General features: G+C 36.4%; 2 protein-coding genes across 3 annotated transcripts in view; one reads left to right on the top strand and one right to left on the bottom strand.

Moving 5' to 3' along the window:
* LOC129938618 (uncharacterized) overlaps nucleotides 1–14198 on the top strand; it is a 215707-nt gene that overhangs the window by 106433 nt on the left and 95076 nt on the right. For both annotated transcript variants that reach the window (XM_056046283.1, XM_056046284.1), the window contains exon 3: nucleotides 666–764. In XM_056046283.1, coding sequence (XP_055902258.1) covers nucleotides 666–764 — 99 coding nt within the window. The remainder of the gene's footprint in view (nucleotides 1–665; nucleotides 765–14198) is intronic.
* On the bottom strand, nucleotides 10077–13356 carry LOC129938616 (mucin-19-like). The gene is made up of 2 exons (XM_056046280.1): nucleotides 13312–13356; nucleotides 10077–13253 (listed from the first exon to the last, which is right to left on the bottom strand). The coding sequence occupies exons 1-2, from the start codon at nucleotides 13333–13335 to the stop codon at nucleotides 10182–10184; spliced, it is 3096 nt and encodes a 1031-aa protein (XP_055902255.1). The 5' UTR covers nucleotides 13336–13356; the 3' UTR covers nucleotides 10077–10181.

The following is a 14198-nucleotide window of genomic DNA, read 5'->3' as shown; positions in this document are numbered from 1 at the left end:
ATGCGCAACCTCAGCGTGAAATAAGCCAGAGCCTCATCAGCTTCTTATAAAGTGATTGCTCCCGAAAGCATCATCATTTATCCATAATACGATGTACATACATATGTATGTACATTCCTATACATGTACATACATATATATATATGAATCAACAAACAAAACGTTAATCGAGCCTAAGACACAGAATACTCAAGCGGAAAGCCGATTCAATCTAAATTCAACAAATCCTTGCCTATATCAGGAGCTTAACGATGAGGTACAAAATGCGTAGATATCCTTTTACCTTTTCCATCAAAAAGAAAAAAAGACATAAAATACCGCATTGTGGTTTTTGCTGTGAGTAATCTGGCGAATCCTTTTTTGAAACTGGGTACCCTATCATCCCCTAGGATGGATGAAAAATTACAATAATAATAATTATATGTAGATTGTAGATTTCAAACCTTCTGTCGCGTCTGTCCCATCGAGTTGGCCAGCGGCAGTTGGATGGTTTTTATTTTTTGGTTGATTTTGATTAATAAATCGAGTATTCAAAGTTTTTATTAATGCATTATTTAGACATTTGACTGGCATGTGACATTTCTCATTTATGTCTTCCTCAACAAACAAAAAAAGGCGCAAACAAAAACACATTTTTACCCACAATCTTTCACCTTCAATTACAGGTGACTTGGCTGAAAGCTGACACGGGGAAATTTTTTGAATACATCAACGGAAGGAATCCACCGTTTCGAAATTCCAGCGTGGAGGGTGGCGAAATTGACGTGAGTATTATTTTTTTTACGTTTTGTATATAAATTGTATTTCAGGGACGTACCTTTCGATTTTCATTGAATGGCCCATACAATTCGATTTATTAACTCAATTCAAATAAAATACTGATTGGAACAGTATTTCGTACTTCAACAGACCAAAATAAAACTTGATGTTGACTTTAGTTCTTTTAAACTAAAAAGAGAACTTTTTACACAATTACTGTTCTTTAAAATGTGTACTTTTTAATGTCAATGTCAAAGTCACTGATGGCATTAAGCTTCATTCAGAATATTTATTAAAAACTTGAGGATTCCTAAAGTGTAGCAATTAAGCTATAGCATCATGGCGCCAGGTAAGACACAATTTGTAGGGCGGTCCGCGAATGATACCGAATTATTTGTACGTACCTTGTGCCATCCAGCAGGAAGAAAATTACATTAGCAGCATCTTGAATGAACTCTCAAAGGTGTGTCCGCACTTAAGAAACATTACAGGAAACATTGTTTTAAAAAATTTTCTTGAATGTTTCCCATTTCAGAATTGTTCTGATTTATTTTTTGGTATGGATCTTTGGTTATTTGTTTAATATTTTTTCTGTATCATCTTTTTTTTTAGTTTGTGTTTTTGAAAATTTGTGACATAACACAGTCTTTTGGATTTTATTTTTAAATTGTTTTCAAATGAATTCCCCAAAAATTTTTTTTATTTCATTCACTTTTATCAATTTGAATAAATGTTGAAAAGCTTCTGAAAGTTTCCACTTGGGAACGGAAAGCAGAGACAAATTTTAAAAATCTTTCGTTAGTGTCCAGACCAAAACATACATTTCAGAAAAAATTTAAAAATGTGTGTCTGCTTCTGAAATGTTTTTAAATGTTTAAAAGGCAGCTTATATTTTGGATTTCAGCTTAAAAAACCACACATAAAATTCAGAAAAATTTATATAATATTTATTTGAATCGGTAAAGACAATGTTAACCTTAACTGAGCCTCAAATGGCCCATCCGCTTTGTCCAATTTTGTCATACTCTTTTCACCATTTCGGCCGGTAGCGTCAAATGAAGCGAACTTGTCTGTATAGAAATGAACTTTAGCATAGCTCCACAAAAAATAGTCTAACGGCTTTAAATCGCACGATCTAAGCGGCCAATTGACCGGACCCGAACGTGAAATAAAATGTTCACCGAACTCACTTCTCAACAAGTCCATTCTTGCGCAAGCTGTGTGACATGTTGCACCGTAGCTCATATGATGCAAGTCAAGCTCTTTTATTTTGGTCAAAAAAAAAGTGGATATCATCTCACGGTCACGGTAGCGCTCAGCATTCACAATTACGTTACTATTAACATCACCTTTGAAGAAGTACGGTCCAATGATTCCACCGGCCCATAAACTGTACCAAACTGTGACTTTTGTGGATGCATTGGTAGCTCTTGCAATGCTTCTGGCTGATATTCACTTCAAAATCGACAATTCTGCTTATTTACGCACCCATTGAGCTTCGTCGCTGAACACAATTTTTCGGTAAGAAAACGGATCTTCGTCCAACTTTCCAAGAGCCCATTCACCAAAAATTTTGTGATGCAGAAAGTCGCTTGGCTTTATTTCTTGCACCAGCTATATTTTGAAATTCATCACACCTAAATCCTTCCCCAAAATTGTTCACGTTGTTGAGTAACAGAGGCCCAATTACTGCGAACGGCGCGACGAATCGATAATCGATGGTCATCCTTAACACTGGCCGATACAGCTGCGATATTTTCTTCAGTTCGCACTCTACGTAAGCGCGATGGTTGTTTAATGTCCAACGATGTAAATTTGGTGCGAAATTTAGTCACAATAGCCCGAATAACAGCTTCAGTTTGTCGATTAAACTGATCATAAAATGGAAGAAGCGCGCAAAGAACCTTCAAAACAGAGCACGCATTTTGATAATAAAATTCAACAATTTGCAAGAGCTGATTTATGGTTAATTTATAGACCAAACTGAAGATGTTTGGCAGTGAAACAAAATACGAAACCTGCATCAACTGATTAAACCAGTGTTGACAAAAAGATAATAGCTAAAAAATCACCCTTTACAACACCAGAAGCCCAACGTGCAAAAACAACGTCATTTTGCTATTTTAAATATGGTAGATAGCGTTTTTCTTACAATAATTAATGTAAATCATTTTTCCGACGTTTCGAGCAACTGACATATCATATATTTCTTTCTTAAAAAGTTCCGAAAAATGTTAACCTTTTTTAAATGAATGATGTAGTACCCCTAGCGTGATGGTTAGTGCTTTGGACTGTCATGGCATAGGTCTTGTATTCAATCTTTGTCTATGCCATCTAAAGTTCTTTTTCACCAGTACTGCCTTTTACGAAAAATTGACAAATCCTCCATAAGTGATTGTTGGCACAAAAAACTGTGGGTCCCTCCCATCTCTGACAGTAGTATCGCACGCAGGAATGGTTGGTAGTTGTCAACGGACTGTTGTGCAACTTTATAAAAAATAAAAAGTCCATTAAAAGACAAAATTAAAATATCATACATATGTTTGCTAACTATGTGTGGAAATTTGTACCGGACCTTCGAAATTTATCCAAGTAATAAGTTTATTGTAGTACCCGTGGCATGATGGTTAGTGCGTTGGAGTCCGAGCAAACGGGACCAAGTCCCTTGTTAGTGACGAAGGTTGAGCTTCAGCTCATCTTTAACTCAATAAAAAACAAAAAGTCAGCAGATGTCGATGGTATATCCAACGTTGTACTAAGACATTTACCGGTGGAAGCAATTGAAATATACACCACACTCTTCAACAATGCACTGAATAATGCATATTATCCAGTGCATTGGAAGACAGCTGTGGTTCATCCTCTCCCGGAAAAGGGAAAGGACAACTCCAACACGTCAAATCTTCGGTCGATAAGTCTTCTTCCGAGCATCAGCAAAGTTTTCGAGAAGATCATTAATAGGGCTCTGACTAAGTGGGCTGCGGACAACAAAATAATTACGGATAAACAGTTCGGGTTCAAGGCGGGTCATGACACAATTCATGCTGCGTCTAAACTCTTTTCTGATATCCAATGGAATAAATCAAAACAACAATGCACAGGTGCTGTTCTGGTTGATTTGGAAAAGGCCTTTGACACCGTATGGTTAGAGGGTCTTTACCGATTCTCTTCAGCATTTACACCAGCGATCTGATAGGTAGTCTTACAAAGGCAATTGCGTACGCCGACGATCTAATTGCGTACAGAACGGCCAGAAAGGTTTAGGCTATTAGAATTCTCTTGCAGCGTGATTTCGACAAGATTCAGCGATATTGCGACAACTGGAAACTGAAAATAAATGTCAAGAAGTCGGAGACAATTCTGTTCCGGACTCCGTTGGCTAGGGCCACGAGGGATACGTGCAAGAATTGGCGCAAGATGGTCATCGTTGATCTTCATGGGCAGCCATTAGCGAGCAAAAGTGTAGTGAAGTACCTCGGTATCTGGTTAGATCAGTATTTATATTTCGACAGACATATAAATGCTGCTCTGACCAGGGCCAGAGGAGCCTTTGCTCTGACGAAACGGCTGTTTTTTAGCAGTCGGCTTGACCCCAGAGTGAAGGTAATTTGCTACATGGCCCTCATACGGCCAATGATCGTTTATGGTTGTCCTGTGTGGTTCAACGTTGCCCCTTCCCAGATGGAGAAGTTTCGGGTGTTCGAGCGGCAGTGTTTACGACGCTGTACCGGCTTGTATCGAACAGCCGAATCTTCTTATGTGCATTACTATTCCAACGAGGTCCTATACAACGGGGCTCGAATCAACAGAATTGACAATTTCGTGATAAAACTCGTTCGAGGTCACATTGCAAGAGCTATGTCTTCGACCAACAATTTAATTTTCGGGGCGTTCTATCCGAACGACGAGTATTTTGAAAGTGCACGCTTGAGCGGGTTCATTCCACCAGAGGCATTCCTCTTTTTAGACAAATGTGGTCTGATACATAATAGATTGGCAGTTCCGTTAATCTACCACGTCAGACGAAGAACCGTGGATAGGCGACTCCTGTACAATCGGGACGTCATGGCACAAGGTGGAGCAGAGCTCCTTCGGTTCAGTAGGGCTGTGTCCGAACGGGACCGAACTGATAGGGTGAAGCAGGAGAACCAGTTTTGGTGGCTTCAATCGGCACTTGATAGTGGGTAGTCGGGATGGGTTTTTAAGCCTTGGCCGGCTTACATACTTGTTTAATAGTATTAGGGTTTAGTTTTAAGTAGAATAGGCATGGTGGCACGAAAAGAAATAGAAAAAAATATACAAAAAATAAAAAAAAAAATAAAAAAAAAAACATTAAAATAAAAAAAAAAACATGGATTAAAAAAAAATAGACAACAAAATATGAAAAACAAAAATGTTAGATAGTTAGATTAGCTGCTGTGGTTGTTCTAGTTTTAAGTAGTTTATAGGTAGAATAGGTAGTTTAAGTTAGTTTTAAGTTTTATTTAAGGACCTTATTTTAAATAGTTTGTAAGCAAAAGTAAAAAAGGATATTGATATAAGTTTTTTTTTCTCAAACTTTTCTAATAAATACAAAAATAAATAAAATTTAAATTGAAGTAAAATACATCTTAGGGCCGAAAGGTATTAGTATTAAGTGTTATAGTTTAGCTTAGAGTGTCCGTATGGGACCATTAAGTTAGTTGTAAGTTATGGATAATTAGGCTAGTTTTATGAATTTTTGTCTAGCTTTAAGATAGGTTTAAGAATGAATTAATAAAAATGAATTTAAAAAAAAAAAAAAAAAGTGCGTTGGATTGTCATGCCAGAGGTCTTGTATTCAATCCCTGCCTATGCCATCCAAAGTTTTTTTTTTCAAGGGAATTGCTTCTTGCATGAAATTGATAATAAGAGTTCGGGGATAGTTGCTGTAAACTCTTTCTTTAAGGTAGCTCCATATAAAAAAATATATGGGGATTAAGTCGAGGATCCTCGGTGTCGACGGGATGTCCTTAAAGCCACTGATACATTTTTGAGGGAAAGTTTCTCGAAGTAAATTCATCGAATGTTATCGTGTGTGCGATAGGACCATCCTGTTGGAACCAATGTGTGTGATAAAAACGATAAATGAGCCTGCAGGTTCGACAAGAAAAAGTCCGTTATCATGAGTCGGTAATTCTTACTATACACATTTGTCGCCTCCTCGAAAATACACATTTGTCGCCTCCTCGAAAATAATGGTCAAATTAACCCATGCGTGCCTAAGACGCACAAAAAGTTACCCCTGATGTTTCAATCCAGGGTAATGGGTTCTTTGAGCCCTATAATGACAGTTTTGTTTATTTCGATCCCCTTTAAATGAAAATGAGCCTCGTCGCTTCAAAAACAACGGGATTCAGAGCAAGAAAGTGTTCCAAAATCACAAACATTTTTGCGTGAAACAAAATCAATTTCTTTCCAATTCTTTAACGATTTAAATTTTTAATGGATGGAACTTTAAATTTTTTTTTGAAATTTCATGAATAATCGCTCTCGGAAGTTCCAGTAAAACTGCCGTTTTCCGTATCGATACTCGTGGATTTTCACGTAAACTCTATTTAACTTCAATGTTTTCGCGAGACCTTGAAGATCGACTGGACCTGGTCGTGGAGTGTTCATTGCCGAATAAATTGCACGGAACCTGGCACATTACTTATTCAACGTAAACCGAAGTGTGAACGAAACTGACGAATGAGCGAAGCTCATTTATCCAAAGCGATATCGTGACGTGACTGAACTGAGAAATCCGCACGACTATTGATTAAAATGATACCACTCACTCTCGCACCGTAATTACTTTTTGAAATAATCGTATTTAAAAACAATAAACTGCCACAAGACCATTGAATAAGTCCTTTGTTCTATCTCACAAACTAGGCACTTTAGCTGACCTCGACGCCAATATTCTAGAAGCAATATCCAAAATAACGCACAATTCATTTAAATAGCAAACGATATGTAGCTATTAGATATGTTAGATTAAAGTGACTGTCCGTGATAAAGTGGGCCACTTCTTGCGTTTAGTTTAATGGCACATTGTATCACATGAATCTTGGGGCTTTCTTCTTAGCTCAATAAAATCAGTTTGATTCCCTTACTAAAGTGAGAGACTGAATATGTTAATATGATCCAGATCGTTATAGAAGAATTCCCCTAGGTAATTCTTGCGTTTTTGAGCTAGATAGGGTGAATAACTGTTTCCTACTCTTCTTCATCCGTACAACTTCTGCAAAATAAGTCATTTGAGAATAAGCCTAGCCTTGTGGCGTGCTTTCCTATTAGACAGTGCCTTGTTATCACATCGATTACATAGCACCTATTATAGCTATTAGATAACAACATCAAAAATTAGACCAAATACTCAAGTGGAATCATTACCAGCAAACAAAAGGCAAACATGATTGATTAAATGAGGCTCTACAGTAGGTCGTTTATTAATGTTGGTACAATTGAGGCTTGCAGCTAATGAGTAAGGCATTAAAAGCTGCCTTACAAAAAAAGTATCATTATTTTTCGCTGTTCAAATAAAGTTTGAAGTAATCCAAGAAGAAAAAACAAACTCCCCTAGGCGTTTCTTGTTTCAGAGAATTTAACCTCAGGACCGACTTTTATCAAATGAGTATCATTTTTCTTAATAAAATTTACATTTAATTTGTGTCTTTTCTGTTGTTTTTAGAAAAAAGCTATAAATAAACTTCGAAGTTTTCCTACAGCAATTTTAAGCCTAAATCCACTCCTGGCAAAGTATTAGTGCCATATTTTATAGCATATGTATGTACGTGTGGATGAGGAAATCAAAAGTGATTTGGTTCACAGTAGCATAAGCAGAAGTACACCTTTTGTGCGGAACCATTCCTTTCAAGGATTGTTGTTATCCTCTTTTTTTTAGCCCCAAAGCTCATCCTGTATTGATATTCCCTAAGTTTTGTTGTATACCTCTATGACGATTGTACATTTGTTGTGTGCGCACCATTATGACTCTGAGGCAATGGAACTGGTTCATTTAGATACGCTTGCCATCAGCCATTATGGCTTTAAGGATGTTACAGAATTTTCATTTTTTCCCTCTTGTTGCTGTTGTTGTTGTTATAAAGGTATCATGTCATCAAATCGAGGTAGGATTTTAGAAAGAGGATATGTTATGTATACGAATACGAATGTTAAGGATATACCTACGTCCTTACGTATGTATATAAAAGTAGAGATCCTGGAGTGTTCTTATTATCTATTTGTAAACAACAGCACCTGATTTCGTATCTCATTGCTGTCGTGTTCTCTGCATGTTGTTGTTGTTGTTCTATGTCGTTGGTAAGGAAATGTTACTTCAAGTTGTATGTAGACATAAGAAAAAACTCATTTAGCTTTGAGCCATTTACAAGGAACAAATAACTTTTGTTGGAAGACGAAAGAGGTTTGTATTTTGTATAAATTGTAATATACCCACTGGCTTTTTATTGAAGGGAGGTTTATTTTGCCTATACTTTGAGGCAACGAGATTTATAATCAAATACGAATATTGTTAGATGTTGTAATACACAATGTACTTAATGTAAAATATATGAACAAATTCAAGATTTCTAGATAAGTGCGTTTTGTGTAGGTAGTTGTGTTTGTTTGTTTTTTTTTAGACACACACATTACATTTGCGTGGCTTGGGTAGAAATTAAAATGCCTTTGCTGAAATAGATACAAAGATATAATCGGGGTTAACTAATTTACAATTTTTAATGGTATGGCAAAAAGGATAAATACAAAAGGGTGGATAAAATGTCAACTTCTTGAATGTTTAAAAAAAACTCAGCTATAAATAGGTTGCTAAATGATATGGTTTACTTTTGCAAACAGTTTTTTTTTAGATTATTTTATGTTAAACTGTATTTGGATAGTGGTTGGATTAAAAAAAAAGGTTTTTAGTATTTTCGGCTATTGTACCTATCGCATAACTGTACTATTAAATGATTATTCTTGATATATAATTAAATTAAAAACATAGTTGTATAACTCTTTCCACATACCTAATACATTGACCTTTCTCAAGATTATCGTTAGTCTTTTAAGCTGATAATAGATACACATTTTTTTATCATCCCAAACTTTGTTTTTCATCCTGGTTCCACTTATATAAAGCTGACAAAACCAAGAACATGTTTTTCGAGCTCTTAGACAAACGTATGAGCAGTGTCCTAGGTCCGGTATTAAAATTGTCCTGGGCGATTTTAATACCAAGCTGGGAAGGGACGATTGATTGTGCTGCGGGGCGAAAAGTCATGGAATCCAGTACGCATTTTTCACACCTCAATATCTACAAGGGAACTTGGAGTTCTTCAGATCAATCTACTGTCACGCAGATAGATTTGGAGGTCCAAATTTTTCGAGGACCACTACCTCGTCAGGGCCAAGGTAGAACGTCGGGTTTTCAGACCTAAGCCAGAGCAGGGTATCGAGAACCATTGGCAACTTTGACAAGATGCAATAGTTTCCAACAGCCCTCAACAAGAAATCTCTGGTTTGATGTGGAGTAAAACAAAGGGCACGTAAAGCGGCACTGCATAGAAGAACTAGAGCTGCTCACGAGCTCTCTGTAACAGAACCTTTCAATGTCAACAAAGGCTTAAACAAGGTGATGCGCTGTCATGCTATTTCTTTAACATCGTCCTTGAATAAATAGTTCAAATCATTTACATCAACACTAGAGGTGTTTGTCCAATTACAAGCATGTGCTGATGACATTTACATAATCGGAAGAATTGATTTGAGCAGAGGATGCAAAAATGGATTTAACATTTTGATAAGCGCAAAACAAACTTCATGCTGTAATTAAGAAATCACCTGCAACGTCGACGTGTTGGTTAGAACGTCAATACTGACAGACATTACGTTCAAGTAAACAAACCATTAATCTTCGATTAACCAGTGTCACATTTTGTTCTTGGGGTGAGATTTTGTTTTCTTCAGATCATCTTTGTCCACACCTTTTAAAAAACATTGTGCACGGTTTATCCCTTGGCCTTGCTTATCCTAAAACTCATTCCAAAAAATATGAAATACCGGGAAATAAACCGGAAAGATATGGTTTGTGTGTTCGATTAGTCCGTTCAAATAAACAAACCATTTCTGTTGATATGTTTTTTATCAGTATTTTATGTTTTCTTTATAATAAAAATAATAGTTTTTCAACAAATTATAAATGTATATTCTTAAAATGCATTTCGAATTCTCTTGACAAATTTTCTCTCATTTGACACATGATTTGATAAAATTGGTTCAGTGTTAAGTAGTTTTGAAATAAAAGCAACATCCATTTTTAATACATATTTATTTCATATCTTAGGCTTTAAAACTTTTTAACATTAGGTATTACTTTTTAAGAAAACGAATAATCAAAACATTGGTTATATCTTTAATTAGTTTTTTTTTAAACTCGGAGGTAAATATTGCCTGCTGATCGAAGTTTCCTTTGCATCAACTGATAATACCTTATCAGATGATGAACCAGTATATTCATCTTTTTTGACGTATTCACCAATCGACGTTCCAATTCCCAGTCCTGAGACATAATCACTTTCAGATTCTGATTTCTTGGTACCACTATTTTTTGTTACGTCGAGGTCATGATCAATTTTTGTCGAACTTAACACAGACACACCATCCAAATCGGAATCTAATGATCCAATTGATTTACTTTTAATAGCGAGATTTTCTGATCCAGCACTTGATAGAGATTCACTGTTGCTTAATTTTGATGATTCAATAGTTACGTGGGAAGCATAACTTCCGACTGACGAACCAGTTCCAATAGTTTTGGGTGTTCCTGTTGATGAAACAGAAGTCTGGCTTAGTTCTGAACTAGAGCCTTGCGATGATGCACTTCCAATAGTGTTGGTTGACCCAGTACTATGTAGTGAGCTAGATCCTGTAGCATGGCTTACAGAATCGGATTTTAAAACCGATCCACTTCCAACAATGTTTGATGATCCAGTTCCAACTAACAAAGTTGAAGGTTTGCTTCCTGAGGTTGATCCCAACACTGAACTTGTTCCAACAATGTTTGATGATCCAGTTCCAATTGATAAAGTTTTGCTTCCAGAGCTTGATCCCAACAATGAACCGGTTCCAACAATGTTTGACGATCCAGTTCCAATTGACAAAGTTGAAGTTTTGCTTCCGGAGCTTGATCCCAACAATGAACCACTTCCAACGATATTTGATGTTCCATCGCCAATAATATTTGATGAACTAGAACTTGATCCTAGTGAACTTCCAGTAGTGAAACTTGTTCCACTTACAATTTTGTTTAAGTCTGAACTCAATCCTGTTTGCAATCCAGATTGAATAGAGCCCAAAGAAGAACTACCTTCAGTTTGTTTAACTGTTCCAGTACTTCCGCCAACTAAAGAACCAGTGCCAATAACTTTTAACGAACCAATCAATGAATCGGGTTGGGCACCGCCCACAATATAATTTGGTATTCCAGAACTTGTACCAACTAATGGACCACTGGACAATCCACTTTGTGATTTTTGCAAAGAGCTACTACCAAAACCATCGTTAACTTTAAAAGTGTAAGCATCAACTAAAGTGTTACTTTTACTTCCGGATGCAATGTTTGCGTTTGTTTTAAGTCCAACACCGCTGTTAGTTGGAATTTTTGATATTGGTGCTACTATCGAATTACTTCCAAGTTCTCGTGTGTATCCAGTGCTAGATCCAGAAATCGAACTACTGCCTAGAGAGTTCGATGAACTTATTAAGGGACCTGATGTTGTTAAAAATTTTGTTGATCCAGAACTTGTTCCTACTTGTGTTGCAGTGTTTCCTAATAAAACTGGTGATGTAATTGTTGTGCTTTGCACTGAACCACTTGATTTTGAAACTATTGAAGGTCCTGAATACAAAAGACCACCGCTTCCAACAAGACCCGTTGATCCAGTATTAGAGCTCTTAATTAGATTCAATTGACCAATGCTTGATCCAAGTAAAGCTTGCTTTCCTGCCAAAATATTCTGACCCCCAATAGTAGATTCAACATTCGAACTCGCAGCATGATGGCCGTCGTCGATGCCACTGGCTCCTAAATGTGTCGCCGAAACAATACCTGTTCCCAACAAATTTCCGACTTCCCTATAAGCTTCTGCATCGCTTGCATAATTTAAAACTGGAACAACGCCTCCATTAAAAGTTTCCGTACTGCCACCGGTAGCTTCATATTGCGATTGAATTTCCAGTTTAGCACGTTCAAGATCTTCTGCGGTTCGGTACTTAATAATTCTTACCTCAGGCTTATTTTGAATATTTTCTTGGATTTGTTGCAATTGACCAACTAATTGTGCAGGTTCAGATTCCTTACTTAGAACATATATAGCCGTTCTTTGTTCAATTGCTTGTTTAGCTAACTGGAGAGCAGCATTGGTAGCTGCTGTGTTCTCGGGAGCATTGATGAAGATGACTTGAAGATTTTTCTTCAATACGTTACTCAGCTGCTTGGTTATTTGCCCACTTTCTTGGATCTCTTCGGGTGCTTCGAAATGATAGAACTGTTTGCTGTATTCAACAGTTTGTGGAACCGAGTTTAGTTCATCTAAACCAATAAGTATTCTTCGATTACTTTCAACAGAGGTTGGAATAGTTTGGCTTCCGATACCAATGTTACCACTTTGGTAGTTGTTTAAAACATTATTCGCTCCTAGAATGCCAGCAGCTTGTCCCAAACCACCAGAGCCAATAATGCCTCCAGAATTACCAATTCCAACTAGTCTTCCAGAATTTACAAACTGATTGGAACTTAATAATCCTCCAGAGCTAACTAGGTTTCCAGTGCTGACTAATCCGCCACTACCAGAAATTCCTTGATTATAGACTATATTTTGTGTTGGTGGAAGAAGTTTTCCGATATTGGCAAAGTTATCAGTTCTAACGGCACCTTCTCCAGAGCTTAGCAAACCATTTCCAATGCCATTATTAATGCCAAAGTATCCACCATTTTGAATTATTTCACTTCCAGATCCAACTAGCTGATTTGTTTGTCTAGCGTGTATATGGTTAGCAGTTTGTGTGCTGAGATCTTTACTGTTTTGCTTGACTGATTCGCCAGTGGTTAAGCCCTCTGTCTTCTTTGTTTCTTCACCTTTGTTTGTTGGGAGTTCTTCTTTCAATTCTTCGGAAGTTACTACTTTTTTGAATGCTTCCAGTGTATTAGCACCAATATCAGAAGCTGGGCTGCTAATGCTTTCTTGATGCACAGTCTCAATAGCTTCTTCCAGTTTCTGAACACCTATTGCTTCGTTTAATGTTGTTGTGGCATGATGATGATCACTGTTTGGTCCGCTTACCGATACTGGATTTCCAATAGGATGCGGTGTTTCTGGTTTTATGTCAGCAGAGTGCACACTTGTTTCAGCTGTTGTTTTTGAAACTTTGACTTCATCGTGGTGTCCCAAACTTGCTGCACAAGCTTGTACTATAAAAAAACTGAAAACCTAATTAATGGGTAATCACGTACACAATTTTAAGCTGTTTAAGTTTATAACAACTCACAATAATACTCGTATAAGACCTCATCTTTATGCTACCTTCCCTGTCGCAGACTTAATTGAATCTACAATCATTTCAAGAATCAACGTTTGATTTTTATATACAATCTTAAACAAAGCAACAACAAAAAAATCTCAAATTGTTAATTGAAGAGAACCAAACTGAAGAATGTTTATAGACTCGATATTAACATAATCTGAAAAAGTCTTCTTAGAATAGGTAAGAAGATTGAAGATCAACAAATAACAAACATCTAACTTGATGGAGCCTCTTATGAGCGTGGTATATGAATATGCAAATAAGATTGACGTGATCAATAGGAACTAAATTTGGTCACCCAAAACAAGAATTAAGCTGCCCAAGTAGCTGTCTTAACCTGGGAAAATTAACTTATTACTAACGATGGTTATGTTGATCTACACTTAAGGTTTGTTTGTCATTTTTTAATGTCATTATTTTACTCGATTAAGTTATTCTTCTTTATCATATTTCGTATGGCGCTCATCACTTTTTTATGGGAAGGTTTTTCTAAATTCTAAAAAACCCAGATAAAGATGCCGGATGTTAATAAAACAAGTTACTCAGAAAACCAAAAACTGTTTCCAAATGAATCATGAAAATGAAAAATAATATCATTCAGAACTTAATGAATGGTTACAATTTTCACTTTTATTATAACAGGAGGACCATCTCATGGAAGAAGTGAATACATTCTTATTCTGTGCTATTAAATAAATATCTGACTGAGCCAAAAATAAGAGAATTATCAAATAATTTTTCTTGAACTTGAAGTTCCACCTTTTTTTAGTACTTTTAAATGACTGATACAAACCAAATGAAACAACTTTCTCTTTTTTTGAGTGAACAATTTGAATTTGATTTGGTGACAT

Source organism: Eupeodes corollae, chromosome 1, assembly GCF_945859685.1.
Source record: "Eupeodes corollae chromosome 1, idEupCoro1.1, whole genome shotgun sequence".
Classification (NCBI taxonomy): domain Eukaryota; kingdom Metazoa; phylum Arthropoda; class Insecta; order Diptera; family Syrphidae; genus Eupeodes; species Eupeodes corollae.
This window is presented reverse-complemented; position numbering and strand designations above follow the sequence as displayed.

What these genes read in the sequence shown, in the direction of transcription:
- LOC129938616 (XM_056046280.1), bottom strand. Translation starts at nt 13,335, where the DNA reads ATGAGGTCTTATACGAGTATTATT. An exon ending in GGTCTTATACGAGTATTATT is followed by an intron (nt 13,254 to 13,311) that starts GTGAGTTGTTAT and finishes CCCATTAATTAG; the next exon opens with GTTTTCAGTTTTTTTATAGT.